This window comes from Pleurodeles waltl, chromosome 12 (genome assembly GCF_031143425.1).
Source record: "Pleurodeles waltl isolate 20211129_DDA chromosome 12, aPleWal1.hap1.20221129, whole genome shotgun sequence".
NCBI classification, from domain to species: domain Eukaryota; kingdom Metazoa; phylum Chordata; class Amphibia; order Caudata; family Salamandridae; genus Pleurodeles; species Pleurodeles waltl.
In genome coordinates, this window is record NC_090451.1 from 591,684,313 (window position 1) to 591,699,868 (window position 15,556).

Below are 15,556 nucleotides of genomic sequence, written 5' to 3' on the forward strand. Positions count from 1 at the left end.
TATTCTTGTACTACTGAGACCTGCAATATATATATTTAAAGAGAAGGGGTGCCAAAACGCAACCTTGTTTTAATCCGGTGGACGTTTTCACATCTCTTGACAGGTGGGCTCCATCCCCAATTTTGATCTTAACCCACATGTCCGAATATAACAGGATAATGACATTCAAGATGACGGATTGAATTCCCCACTGCTAGAGTTTTGCCCAGAGCCTAGCATGTGGTACGCAGTCAAAAGCTGCCTTAAAATCACAAAACACATATAAAGAGGGGTCCTGTGGCTTTAGCTCTGCTAAGGGTCAACCCCACTGCTGAAAGATTGGTTAAATGTACCCTGGCTCTTTGTAAATCCGGTTTGATAAAATCGAAGCCTGCTGGTATCTAAAACCCACTCCTCCAGATCTTTGAGTATTAGTGTAGAAAAATATTACGATCTGCATCCATAAGCGCGATTAAGCGACAGTTGCTTGGTGAAGATACGGCCCCTCCTTTAAAGATGAGATGAATGATCGAGCCTTTCCAGCTTCTGGGAATAACTTATTTTTCTGAAACAGATTTGAACATTGCTGTCAGAAAGGTTGCTCATCTCAAGGTTGAGTACTTAAAGAGTGCTTGTAATATCCCATTGGGGCATGGAGGATAGTCAGACCAAGATTTTTCATGTTCTTTGATATCTCACTGGTTCTATGTTCTAAATGTGCCAACTCTCTTTCTGGGGTCATTCCAGGTCAGTTGCGTCATGGGCACTTTTTTTAAAATGGGACTTCAGATGTTCTAAACAGTTGTTGTTGCATAAATGCACTCTATGGGCTACTCTTGGGCCTTTTTCGATGTTGTTAATAAGTTTCCAAATTTTGTTTTGTAATATGACTTTGAGGAATGCAACAACTTAGCCCACAGCACTTCCTGTTTAGATTTTTTAAGCACCCATAGTTCTCTTTTTAACAATCTTATCTCACTGTGCAGACTTTTTACAACGTTCTTATCCTCTGGAGTCCTTCATAATTGTTTGAGCAGTCTGCCTACATTGGCTCTTCTCAAACATATAAATCATGGCATGACTGTTCCTTTTTTCGCACCCAAGGAGCGCTCCCCTGTTTGCTCCACCAGAGGTATATTTTTGACAATTCCCCTACAAATATCTCCAATGCTTTTTATGAAGTCAGGACCTTCTGCAACCATATTCTTGAGAATGACCACAGCTTCCTCTGCCTGATCCTTGATTGTACTTGAATTCCACTTCAAGCCTTTCAGATTTCAAGCGCCAAAGTCCCTTTGAAAAGCTGCTACCACCTTATACTTACACAGGGGAGGTTGTATCATGATTACCTGTGGCTGGTGATTATTCTCTTGGTGGTAGAATATTTTAAAGCCCCACACATGATTATATAAAGTGGCAAGTTCACCAATGTGTGGTCTAAAAAGGAGACCGGCATGCCTGATGCCCTGGTCCATTCTGGAGGGGTGTCTACTGGCTTCCAGCCATTCAAGGCCAGCTGGCCAACTAGCTCACATGCCCCGACTCTCCAGTTTTATCATCTCAATTGTATTGTGGCATCCTTTGGGAGGTGACCCACAACATCTGCATGCTCCTCATTCAGATGGTGAAATAAGTTAAGATTAAAATCACCTGAAACCAATCAGTATAATGAGTGATGCGCATTCTTTAGAAGAGACATATATGCAGCAAGCTTGTCTGGATTACCATCTTCCACTGAGAGTTAACATGCACATTTACAAGGACTAGGGATTCATGTATATGCTTAGACCATCTAGCCATGCGCAAAGCCAAAAAACAGGGCTCATCCATATGAGGTTCGGTGACCTCTGCTGATAGATCAGTATTAATATAGATCAACAAGCCACCCTTTGCTCTTCCAAAGGAACTGCTTTTTTTCAGCCAACTTCCTGAATTCTACATATCTGATGAGAGGGATATTGACTTGGGCCCAGGTCTCTTGAATCATTGTTTTATCAAAATAGCCTAGATATTCTAGGACTGCAGGATCTTCAATTTTTGTCTGTAAGGCACCTCTGTTTCACCGAGCAGATGGATAGGCTGTCCCAATCAGGGACTGCAGGATGGGCTGATATTCATCCTTTACAGATAGCTGCCTGGGATAGCGCTGAGGGTAACCAACTTCAGCTATTTTGAGATTCATACTACGTTGTAATTCTTTGCTGCTCAAGGTGTCCCTCTCCTCTACTTAGTTAAATTGTGATGTTTGACTGTCCTGAGATGTCTGAGTTATGGCCCATAGTAGCATATCTTCCAATTGTCCCTCTTATTACCGACACAGTAGTATCTGAATTCTTGCCTGTATGTTGCTGCTCTAAAAAACGATGAGGATATCTATCTCCCTTGTAGGCTATCACTTCTATGCCCTAGGCTTTCAGCAATTTTTTTTCTCCAAAAATCTGTGCAGCAAGATCTGTGGTGGAGAAAATAATAAGAGTGGGATCCAAGTGCTGCCTCCTCTTTGCTGGTAGAAAACTAATGGCAAGGATATCCTATGAAACTACGTGATCTAAGCCTAGAAGTGTTTTTATTAATTTTTAGATACTTGAATGACTTAAAACGTCCTGTGGCCCTCTGGATTTAAATTCAGGGATCCTTACTAACCACTGTCCCTGATCCATGTACTCCATTGATGGATATTTGCAGTCAATCGATCTTAAGTGATCCATAGGCACAGTTTTTGAGTCCAATTTGTCTGCCATTAGCCTGACAGCGGTACCTTCCTACCACTTGGCTCCCGGTTTCTGTTCCTGTTTGCCCACAAGGGCCCTCTCTCACTTTCTCGGGGGTTTAGCCACAGCTGGATGTGACCATGTCTCCACGATGTCCTGATTTATTGAGACTAAGATTTGGGGCGCTTCTTTCTTATGATTTGTGCCCTGATGACTACCCTGTTGACCAGATCTCCCGAGTGTCAGTGCAGATAACTGCGGCCATGTCTCCGGTGGGGGTCGATCCATTAATACTAGGATTTGAGCTGCTTCCTCCTTACGGCTTCCAGCCCAAAGGCCTTCCATCTGAGCATTTTAATCTTGCCAGGGCACCCCTTTTGCCAATAAGGGGTCACCTAATCTTACAGGGGCCAGTTTGATGGAGTTAATAATGGCCTCCTTATCTAGCGGACAGGCCTAAAATCCTGCGTTTTCTTCGCAGGCATGAGATCAGCCAGCTTAGGGCTGGCTCCTGAAATGTCTTCCACTTCATCCCCTTTAACTTCATGTACTGAGAAAGATGGTGCATTTATACAGTCTACACGTCTTGGACAGACTTTGGGGGTCATTCCGACCCTGGCGGTAAAAACCGCCAGGGTCGGGGTCCGCGGGAGCACCGCCAACAGGCTGGCGGTGCTCCTTTGGGCATTCTGACCGCGGCGGTACAGCCGCGGCCAGAAACGGAAAGTCGGCGGTGTACCGCCGACTTTCCGCTGCCCATGGGAATCCTCCATGGCGGCGCAGCTTGCTGCGCCGCCATGGGGATTCCGACCCCCATACCACCATCCTGTTCCTGGCGGTTTCGGCCGCCAGGAACAGGATGGCGGTATGGGGTGTCGTGGGGCCCCCATAAGAGGGCCCTACTTTCAATTTCAGTGTCTGCATAGCAGACACTAAAATTCGCAACGGGTGCAACTGCACCCGTCGCACCCCTTCCACTCCGCCGGCTCCATTCGGAGCCGGCTTCATCGTGGAAGGGTGTTTCCCACTGGGCTGGCGGGCGGCCTTTTGGCGGTCGCCCGCCGGCCCAGTGAGAAACCCAGAATGACCGCCGCGGTCTTTTGACCGCGGTACGGTCTTCTGGCGGTTCCCGCTTGGCGGGCGGCTCCCGCCGCCCGCCAAGGCTGGAATGACCCCCTTTATTTCTATCCTTCCTCACATGTTTCTGCTCCCTTTTTGTCACACTGAATGGTGTGTAAGTTCCTTCTTGAGATTGGCTCTGCATTTGCGCTGCTCCCCAGTCTGCACCGGGAATACTTTTTTGGCCAGCATGTCTTCCTCTCTGGCCTAATCCTGCATCCACCACCTTTGCTACAGCCTTAAGGGACTCAGTTGTCCCAGCATAATTGAGTACTATTGATGCTTCTATCCATCGAGACAGCTAAAGGTGGCTTAGTTTTAGCACTTCCTGTAGCAGGGCCAATTTTAACTGTCCCCAAAATTACTTCCATATAGCAGGAAGTTGCACCAGTCATTAATCACCTCTTCATGTGAGCATATAGTGAAATCATTATGGTGATTTGTTTGAATCCATTTGGTCAGGGAGTTTCATTTTACAAGTTTATCATCAATTCCAGATATAAAGACTGCCACAGTATTATGAAGATCCACCTGAATGTCCACTTTGTTTGCATCATGCTTAACAGTCATAACTGTCGCTTGAACTGAATCCAGGATTGCCACCCACATACCATTTGAACCTGTCGTTGTTTGTGTATCTCTTTTGTAATCGTGTGCTTGCGCCATTTGATTTATTTGGTTGGTCTGCCACTCCAAGGGATTTACTCAAACATCCTCTCGCAACTGCCAGTAGAGCTGGCTTCCCATTACATTGCCATTACTTTACCCCAGTACAGCCAAGGGGTCCGGCTCCTCAACTGGCCTTGAACTCAGAAATGGATGATACATACACTGAGCACTCTTTAAGCTGTCATCATCAGTCTCTTGTTTTGGACAAGATTAGTCACACAGGAGAACTGAAGTGGTGATAGTACCTGGTCTGCCAGCTGGGCTTTATCTCATTCCATTTCAGAAAACTCAGTCTCCACAAGTCGACTTTGAGATTGATGTTTTTTTAAGATCATAATCGCTTGTGATAAAGGAATATAGATGGAAGTCTCCCTCGCCCCTGTTCCATGCATCCACAGAACAACCGCCGGTGGCAGATAGTTCTCCCACCGTGCCGCCAATATGTGGAACATTCATCCTATCCACCTGCAACAGACACAGGACCTGCTAACCTTCAGGAGACACCTCAAGACCTGGCTGTTCGAGCAGTAGCAGCACCCCCCCACCACCCCCAGCGCCCTGATACCCTCACGGGTGAGTAGTGCACTTTACAAACGCTATGATTGATTGATTGATTGATTATGGCTTCATAAATCTCACTGCCTAGGAGATCAGAGACCACTTGAGGTAGACTAGGGGCAGGAGCAGAATCATGACCTCTTCCCTCTTACTCATCATGACCACCCTTAGCTAGAGTCTTGCCACCATGATCGTTTACATTTTTTTTTAAAGTCAGTTATATTAGTGGTTTATGTGACAGGTTTGCTACCTTAAATTGCTCTGAAATGTGATGATCTTCCACTATATCTTCTGCAATGTCTGTGTCCTGTATGTTTTCCTATACTTCTGATCCACCCTGAATGTCTAGCTTGCTGTTGTCTAATATTGTGCACTTTGACATTGTGCTTTTGGGCCTTCTTTTTGGGGCCATTTCATCCAATCCTGTCTCCTGCTTTCTCTTGCTTGGGTCTGGCATCTTTCCCCTCTACCTGCTAGATCTCACTTTGGGCAACTAAACAGCAGTTAGATTAGGTAGTATATACTATATATGCTATAATGATATTATATTAATGGCAGGGGGTCAGCATTGAGAGGGGTTAATAGTGTTGACTGAGCTCCGCTTTCAGGTGTGCAAAGTCATACAAAGCTAGCACACTCTCCAAAATCTTTAACTTACGAAGAGAAACCTAGGACAACCCTGTGTGCTGGGCCAAGATCTCAAACGTTCTTCTTCTGTGTGTGTTATTTTAGTGTTACATGTGTACAAAGAGGCCAAGGAGAAGCAAAGCATGGGGGGGGGGAAGCAATTGGCTCTTGATTCTTAATTATTAATTTGGTTACATTTGGCTTAAGTTCAATTAAGCTTTTTAGAGTACAGAAAGAAAAAAAGCAATATATTTGCAATATCTAAATAGCCCCCTCAAAGTTTGCGAACTGACAGGTTACCCTCCCCAGGCACCGACTTACCTTCCCATGCTGCTTCACTGCTGCTCATTTGCTGTATTCACTGAGTACTTCAATACTTGCTGCACTCCTTCACTTCACTCCATTTGCCTCACTTGCTTCATTTCTATAGTTCGTAATCGTAGTTGTCCATGCTCCAGATTGAAGGCACGGACAGGCAAGGACAGAGGCACAAGCACGCTAAGAACAAATCAGGAGTGGCTTGCAGTGATAATTAGGGGCTGGGGCGGCGCATGGGGATAGGGCTGTGGGGGGGAGGAATAAAAAGTTTTTAAAAACTTGCCTGAATTGTCGTCACTGTCGCCACCTCCATACTGTTCCTCTCCTGCGCAGACCGGCTGAAGGCACAGGCTCCCAGCCTGCCCTGCGGCCAATCCTGATGCTGCTCAGAGCAGCATCAGGATTGGTTGGGAGCGGCTGGCCAGGGCCGGACTGGAGAGAGCCTACTGTGCATGTGTGTTTGGCCGGCCCAAGACAGCCGGCCAAACATACATGCGTAGTTAGGGGGAGGAGTGCTGTGCACTCCCCCTCAGTAATGTCACAGCCTGTGGCCGCACCCCTTTTAGCAAAAAATGATAATAAACACAGTTTATTATCGTTTTTTGGTAAATGATTAGCAGCTGCTGCTGCGGGGGAGAGGGGCGGGCCTGAACTAATGGCGCTGCTTCACCCTTCCTAATATCGCTTCATTGCTGCCCCTCTTCTGAGGCTCATGTACAGGGGAAGGATGTGTTCACCCACTGTTTTGCTTGTTTTGCCCTTTAATAACTGGCGATCAACCCAGCACAAACCAGCAAGCTTGCCAGGCACTGAGACTGAGGCAGTACTGTGACCATCCCGGGACAGTGAACTTACAGAAGGAAGGGAAGCGTAGAATTGGTGTGAATGACAGAGGCTGGTCAACGGATTATCAGGTCGGTGGTCGATGGTGGTGACCACCTGCAGGAGTGTGCGGAGTGTACCAGGAGCAAGCCTCAGCATAAGCTCCCCAAACGGGGCACCCGCCAAATGAAAACACCCAGGAAAACGATGAACAGCTCCACCGCTGCACCATTGATCTTTAGCGTGCCATGGCTCTGCAGACTACATCTCCCCTGCATAGTATGTATTGACTCCAACAGCAAAATCACTTGTAGAGTGGCATGTGTACTTATCTGACTGAAATCCACCAGTTATAGTCAACTTAAGTGACTATAACTCTCACCTTCAGCATGCACAGCGTTGCCTCCAGGACATTCATGTGTGTATTTGAGAGTGTCAACCACAGTTATCAGTCATGCACGCATTGAAGCCTCCCTCCACTTTGTCCTCTCTCTCCGTCTCCACATCTTTTCTTTTCTTTCTTGTGTTCAAGCATCAAATGAAAACCCAAAATAGAAGGCCATGTGGCCTTTGAGTGAATGTGATTTGTCGCATGCAGTAAACTGGATTAACCAAATGCCGTGCTGCCCCTCGGTAGGACATTTCAGACGATCTTAATGGCCCCCTCATCCAGTTACACTGGCTCCAAATGCTTTGTGCATTTATTGAATGTGATTGGTAAAAGACTGAATAGCTAAATTACTCACCAGGGTTTTCCACCAGCAGAGATTCCCTGAAGGATTTCCTGTTATATCTCAACTTTAAGTTAGGCTTGTATGAGTCTGATTAGAAATAGATGCAAATAATGGACTCAAATACCCCCAGCGCAAATAACATTTTGTAGTTGCACCACATGTAGGCCAATGAGTAAAAAATGGTGAATAAAGTTCACAAACAACATATAAACCCATGATGAACATGTAACTACTGCATGTACATGCACTTCAGCATCTGTACTTAACAACAGTCAACTGCTTATGTGAGTTATTGTCAGAAGGGCCATTATCATAATTTGCTTCCCTTTTAAGATAGACTCATGAGTCTAAGGCCCAGATTTATGTGAGCCTAGCGCCATTCTAACACCACATTAGCGTAATTTTGTTACGCTAATGTGGTGTTAGAAGATCAAAAACGCCACACCATATTTAAAAAGTGGCGCATTTCATTGCGCCACTTTGTAACCCCTTGCGCCACATTACGCCTTGCCCAGGCATAATGTATGCAATAGAGATGTTCCAGCGCTAGGGGGGGCTGAAAAAATGGCGCAAAGTAATCTGTAAGCAGGCATTTAGGTGAGGCTCCTATTGTGTTCAAAGGGCCTCTGGGTGCTTTGCTGGATTAGCGTCATCATTTTTTACGCTAATCCTGCAAAGCACTGTATTAGCGTCAAAAATGATCATGCTAGTCCCCCTGACTACTGCCATGGGCGCACACATGGTGGAGTTAGAGGGGAGCAAGAAAAATGGAGCTGCACTACGTGCAGCACCACTTTTCATAAATCTGCCCCCAAATGCCCTATTGTCCTCTTTGATTTCTTTCAATGCCAGATTAATATTTCATATGAGCACATAGCTTGGTGATTGATGAAATAAAGGGTACTCCTATTTTACTATCATAGTAATTTTAGTCTCATGCCTTAGCTACTGCAAATATGAATATGCTAACCAACAAAATTACAATAAATGCAGTTCACCATTATGCAGCAGAATTCATTGTGGATGTTAATGCATAGATAATATAACTCAAAGTACCCGTTTGGCTCACTCCTAAAACTGAAAATGTGAATATAGTTTCTGTAATGATGCCTAGTTCTTATGTCATAAATGGCAAAGTTTCAAAGTACCTCTGTAAGATTTTGCTTAGTAGGATTATTTGTTATTCCTAGCATCACATAATGAAAACAATTGTTTTTGTTTTTTTAATTTGAATTTAACTGCATCTGCTGCTTTATGGTATAGTACTTATAAAATGTGCTATTTTAGTGTGGTATATTGACATTGATTTTTCTGTTATACCTGTAGTCCGCTGAAGACACCTTTGAAAGTACTGGATGTTGGTTACTGTTCGTTGAATCACGCTGACATGGCATACCTAGCCAATAGTCTCCATTCAGAACATCTTGAACTACTGGATCTTAGTGGGCACAAAGTGGCAGATCTTTACCCATCAACATTTTTCAAACTTCTAAGCCATGCATCCCGCACCCTGAAGACGCTGATCCTCGAGGAATGCGATATTGAGGAAGCACATGTACACATGATGATTTTGGGGCTGACGCCATGCAGGAGGTTGAAAGACTTTAAGTTCATTGGGAATCCTCTGTCATCCAGAGCTTTAAAATGTCTCTTCAAAGCATTTGTTGACTTTCCAATGCTAAAATGTATTGAATTCCCAGTACCCAGAGACTGTTATCCTCATGACGTTACATACCCACTTGATGAAACTAGTCTCACTAAATTTGATCATCAAAGATTTGAAGAGGTAAAAGAGGCCATCAACATCATCTTATTTAATGCAAACCGCAATGACATTCTGGCCTCATCACCACTTTTTGGAAGCTACGATCCTGACATTCATGAAACAAGTAATGAGCTTGGGACTGTTTTGATTAAATCCTTTAAAGACGCTCTTGATAACTTTTCCAAGACTCTTAAAAACGAATGAAAGATATGGTACACAGAACACTAAGGAATTATAATTGTTCAAAAAGCTACAATGTCCGAACTATTTCTATACAGACAATGATTCAGGGATTTTGTTAGTGATTTTAGTTAGTATTGAATACTGACTTCATTTTCTATTTGCGACGCTGGAATGATCTATCTATCTATCTATCTATCTATCTATCTATCTATCTATCTATATTTAAAAAAACAAAGGTTACAGGGACATTATAGTTAGGATCTAAATTTACTTGCACAAAACCATAGAAATTCAGGAGTTATAGTTAGCTCAAGTTAGGATTTGTACCATAAGGTAACTATAACTTGCTGCAAGGAAGCATGACCTTCGGCCATGTGCGGCCAACCCCTTATAAACACCCAGCCCTGCATGCATTAGTCTCTGAGTGGGTCTGTGAGCGTGTGCATTAGTTTCTGAGTGGATGAATGTGTGGATGCATGACTCTTTGAGTAGGTCTGTGAGTGAATGCATGTCTGTTTTAGTGGGTCTGTGAGAAGGTACGTGATTGCCTAAGTGAGTCTGTGATTGCAGGCACGGGTGTCTGGATTGTGAATGGGTGTGTGAGAGTCTGAGTGGGTCTGTGAATGGGTGTGTGAGTGTCTGAGTAGGACGGTGAGTAGGTGCGTGAGGTCTGAGTGGATCTGTGAGTGGGCGAGGGAGTGTCTTAGTGTGTCTGTGAGTGGGAATATGAGTCTCTGAGTGGGTCTGTGAGTGGGTGCATGCGTGTCTGAGTGTGTCTTTAAGTGAGTCTCTGAGTGTCTATGTGGGTGTGTCAGTAGCTGTGTGAGTGACTCGGCCACCAAGGAATCTGACCTTCCCTTTTATCCAACAAAAGTCCACAGTTTTGCACAAAATATATTCCCAAGTAGAGTTCTTTCTGCCTCCTTTGGTAAATGTCCTGTACGTATTCTACACTACAGATGAGTAGTGGACCATGAGGATACGTCTCCAGCGACCTTGTGTGTGTTTGGCAATGTGACTGTGACTCATGTGTCTTTCTCCAAAATTGTGTGATAACATGAATCCTCCAATAGATAGGCAAAGAAGGCTACAAAGACGTACATCCCCACCGAACCAGGGTCCTTCCTCTTATGTATATGACATAAGTGCTTCTTTGTTTTGTGGAGATGTTCTCAAATCTCTGTGCATCAAGAATGCACCATCAAAATTGACAGCAAACACACTGGGGGGCCCTTTGATGAGCTGTCTATCATCCTGGCAAAAGGTGGGAAAACCTTTTATCATTTATAGAAATGGGGGAAGGAGGCCGTGCGGCCCCCTCTCCTGGTTGCCTTTGGCCCAAGGACCACATCTCCTGGTGCCCTGGAGCCTACCCAGGGCACGTAGTGTGCAATATGACTGGGGGGTGAGCATCAAGGCCCCCGTGGTCCCAGCCGTGTCCTTTCCTCCTGTGGGAGCCAGCCTTTGCTATTGCACACAGGGCACCGCTAAACCTCCAGCTCCGTGTGTGCAGGAGCAATCTTTCATCTCTTTCCCTGCCCACATTTCTGGGAAAGAGATTAAAACTCTGCTTATATCGGGTGGGAGCACTTTGACACCTTTTGCCCTCTGGAAGCAGAGTGTTTGCTTTTGCTTGGTGAAAGCTGTCAGCTCCTACCAAGCAAAAGCAAACAGCTGTGTCCCGGGGGTGGGCACCCCAGGACACAGCAAGAGCCGGCTCTGGAGAGATAGTGGTACCCAGGCCTGGTGGTCCGCAACAATATTTTATTTGAGCCTGGGGAGGTGGCAGGCCCTGGGCATTTGGGGGGAGCCAAGAGGTCCCCCCAAATTAATTGCATGTTTAGCCCCAGGGATGTGGTAATTCCTGGGGCTTCAGGGGCGGTGCAGGCCAGCCCTGCATTTATTTATCATGATTTGCCCAGTGGAGGTGGCGGTCCCCGGTGCTTGGGTGGGCCCAGCAGGCCTGCCCACGTACATATCGTGAAGTGCCCCGGAGAGGTGGTGGGACCGTGGCTATCATAAGTCCTAGGAGAGGGCCCTGTGCACCCCCTCCTTCCTGCCCGCCAATTCCCCGGGAAGTGGACCACCCGGGACAAAGAAAGGGAAAAGCACCGGAGACCATGCTTTTTGTTTTTTAATCTCCGGAAAATCCATTGATCCCGCTATGGATTTTTTTTTTTTTTTTAAAAGATTCTTGTTAGCCCTGGTGGGGTCCCTTGGGGACCCCTGTACCAAGGCTTGGGGCTCAGGGTGTCCCTACCCTTGCCCATTTTCTTTTTTCTATCTTTTTTTGTGGGACTCAGCTGAAGTCAGGTCCCAAAATAGCTGCCAACATTTCCTTTTTGAGGCGTTGGCAGCCAATCAGATATCAGCCCAGGACAGTTGGATCTGTGGAGGATCCATGTCCCTAGTTATCTATATATTTTTACCTTTTATATCTCCAAAACTACTGAGTGGATTTACACCAAATCACAAAAAGCACAATCTGCAGAACAGGATTGTAACAGACGGATTCGCCTCATTCTGGCTTTCTTCTAAATACAAAACAAAAATGACCAACAAGGTTGGAGGAGGTGCTTAAAGGGCTTTTATTATCAGGTTGTATTCAGGTTGTTATAGACTCCTCTCTTGTTGGTAGACTCTGAAATATTTAATTTCCTTGCTCTCCTTTCTCTTCTTGTAGGTGGAACATAGTTGTCTATGGGCAGGCTTCACTGTCCCCGTGACCTCAGAGGGAAGACGGAATAGCTGGTAAATGGACCCCTTGATATCTCTCAAGTGATAAGAATACAAAAGAAAAAGGGGGAACGTAGGGGGGTGCTCAGTCACAGTGCAGGAGTGTGACTGGCCAAACATTACTGTGTCTCGCCCTGGAGTTGTGTGTATTCTCGTGGTGCTCCCTTTTAAATTTTTGAGTTGCTCATGTTAGGCCCCACAGTGCAGCTTACTTGACTCACTCCTTTAATGCAATCGTACCGCTAACACACCGCAATGCCTTTCCCATCGCCTTCCATGTTCCCCTTTCTCCCTGGTACCATTTGCTATAGCTGTGTGTGCGGTTCCGTCCCTTGGTAAGCCACATCCCTTCTGGGATGTGGCTGGATGTTTCGCCTTTCAAATTCTCCGTAGTGTGGATACTGGTCTCGTTTTGTTTGCTCCCTGGCTGCCCTTCTGTTACATCTTCTTCCTGGCACCCTACAGTTATCTCCTCCAACATATCCACCACACCTTCTAGTCTGTTCCTCCACAGTGTCTTCCGGGACTGCCCCTTCTTCTCCTCTGCCATCCAATCAGAGCAGACGGTGTCTGCAAGCAAAAAGGTTGGGCCGGTAACTCTGCAGGCCTCAGTTCCTCCGGGGGCCTGCCTCAGGGCTCATAACGCACTCAGTCTTAATCGACAAACTGTCCACTTCAGATGATCCTCCCACAGAAGCTCTGCCCTGGAATGGCCGTTCGGGCCTTGCGCACCAAGGCATTCTAGATAGGAAGCCAGCCATGACCAATTGTTCTCTGGGAATGTGTCGGTCTGTAAGGAAAAGGTTGAAGCGATAAGAACCAACTAAGGATGTGATTTGTATCATTTTTATGTGCCATCCAAGTAAGTGGGACATGTTCAGTTAGTAATGTAAACAGTCGTCAAAGGAGCTATTACTGTAGTGCCTCCACTGCCCATTTGATGGCTAAACATTCTTTCTCAATAATTGGGTAATGGCGTTCTCTGAGTAATAATTTACGACTGATATAGACCACTGGATGTAATTGGCCTTCTGCATCTGGTTGCTCTAGTCCCTGGGAGGATGCATCTGTCTGTAGTACAAATGTTTTTTGAAAATCTGGACATCATAGAATCGGGGCCAAACAAAGGATGACTTTTAGTGAGTCATACCTGTTCTTATGGGATGGGACAGGGTTTTGTAGTTCTTTGGATAGGTTTTTGTGAGGAGGTCAGTTAACTGGGCAGCTTGTGATGAGAAGTGGGGGGTGAATCTTATGTAATAACCCACCAGCCCTAGTAAGGCTCTCACCTCCTGTTTGGTCTGAGGGTATGGGAGTCCTCGTATGGCTTTTATTTTGTCCACCTGAGATTTTATAGTGCCCTTTTCAATGATATAACCTAGATATCTTTTTGATGTTCTAGACAAATTACATTTTTGGGGGTTTGCTGTTCGCTGAGGGTATGAAGTTCTGCTTATAGTTGTTTCAGGTTTGTTACCACGTAGGGCTGTTGAGTCCTGTGTCATCTTAATAAGCTGCTGCATTAGCCTGGTGGGTTCTTAACAAGCAGACCATCAACCCCTGAAATGTAGAGGGACCTAATGAAGACCAAATGGCAGTACCTTGAACTGATGTAGCCCGAAGGGTGTAGAAAATGATTTTTTTCCCGTAGCTGCAGGGGAGAGAGGGATCTGCCAGTATCCCTTTGTCACAGCCAAGGTGGTTAAATATTGTGCTTGACTCATTCTTTCAATTAGTAACATAGGATAGGAATCAAACCGGGAGATAGCATTCAGCTGGCAGAAATCGATACAAAAATTAACCTTACCATTTGGTTTTGGTACTAACACCGCCGGCCAGCACCAAGGGCTATTCAGTGGCTCAATGATGTCCCCATTCAGCATATTTTTGATTTCCTGTTCAACTACCTGCCTTCAGGCTTATGGTATGCGGTCCTCAGTTTGAATGTATGGTGTACCAACCTAGTTCTCCCATGGGTGAGTGAAAAAAACATCTTGATTATTGTTAATCAGGTTTTTAATCTGAATTTATTGTTCTTGCGTCTCCCCTGTGACTGGTTCTAGTGGGTCTCATTCCGGTATAGGAGGAGGTAGGCAAATGTCCAGTGGTTTGGAGGATGCAATCATCATGGTGGAATGGTAGGAAATATTACTCTCATTTCCCTCATTCCATGCTTTTAAAAGGTTTATATGATATATTTGCCCTGAGGTCGGGGCATGGAGAGCATGTATGCAATAGGTGACAGAAGTAACCTGTTCTAGCACTGTATGGGGACCTTGCAAATTTGGCTAACAGTTTAGTCTCTGAAGAGAGCAAAAGGATCAATGTTTTCTCCCCTACTGACAGGGTTCGTAACCTACTGTTTTGATTGCGCTGCCTGTTTCTTTTGCGCTTGGTCCATTTGTTCTTTAACCTCATCTCATATTGTATGTATGTGTTCTTTGAGGATACGAGTATACTCTAGAATGTCCCTACCTTCATCTTCCTCCTCCTCCCACTGCGTAGTGGCCATGCCCAAAAAAGACCGAGATAGGCGGCCGAGCACCAATTCAAATGGACTATACCTCATGGAGGATTGGGAGTGGGCTCAGATAGCATATAGTACAAGAGTGAGTTTTTTGTCCCAGTACCTCCCTGACTCAGAGATGATTTTCTTAAGTAAGGTCTTGATTGTCCTGTTATAGTGATCCACCAGGCCATCAGTCTGGGGGTGCTAGACAGAGGTACGAATCTGAGAGATACCAAGAAGCTGGCAAATCTCGGCCATGAGCTTAGACATAAAAGGAGTTCCTTGATTAGTTAGAAGTTCTCGGGGAAATCCCACCTGCAAGAAGAATTCTATCATGGCCTGGGGGACTATTTTGGTTGTCATGCTAGTTAGGGGAATGGTCTCTGAATATTGAGTGGCATAGTCAAACAGAAGAAGAGGGTGTAAGTGGCCCTACGAGATCCATCCCTACTCTGAAGAAGGATACCTCAATGATAGGTAAGGGTCGTTGTTTGTTTTTTGTTGTCTGGGGAGTGTTAAGAGCTGGCACCATAGACATGGAGAACACAATTTCATAATGTCCGGAGAAAAACCTGGCCAGTAAAATCAGCTAGGATCTAGCTCCCAGCCAAATTTGGTGTAATTCCATTCAGCGGTTTGGGCAGTAGGCGTGTCTAAAGACCCTGTGGAAAAATGAATGGAGAAAACAAGTTTTGGAACCCCTCCTTTTTCTCAGCTCCCGCTTGACCGATCACCCTAAATCTTCCAAAATTGTAGCTGAACCGACCAAAGTATACGTTTTGAAAATTTCTACAAGCTTTGCCAAGCGTCGCCAAAGTTATTCGCA

The 15,556-nt window shown here is 45.4% G+C and overlaps 1 protein-coding gene across 2 annotated transcripts in view; it reads left to right on the forward strand.

The window, feature by feature from the left end:
- The window catches only part of LRRC14B (leucine rich repeat containing 14B), a 62,544-nt gene extending 52,902 nt beyond the window's left edge, over positions 1-9,642 (forward strand). Inside the window, exon 2 of one of the 2 annotated variants that reach the window (XR_011199969.1) lies at positions 8,864-8,996. Coding sequence is in view for 1 of the 2 variants with exons in the window: in XM_069217769.1 (XP_069073870.1) it covers positions 8,864-9,506 (643 nt within the window). In the remaining variant the exon portion in view is untranslated. Of the gene's footprint in view, positions 1-8,863 lie in introns of both variants that reach the window. The other variant, XM_069217769.1, reaches the window with a different exon arrangement.
- The last annotated feature ends 5,914 nt before the right edge of the window (positions 9,643-15,556 follow it).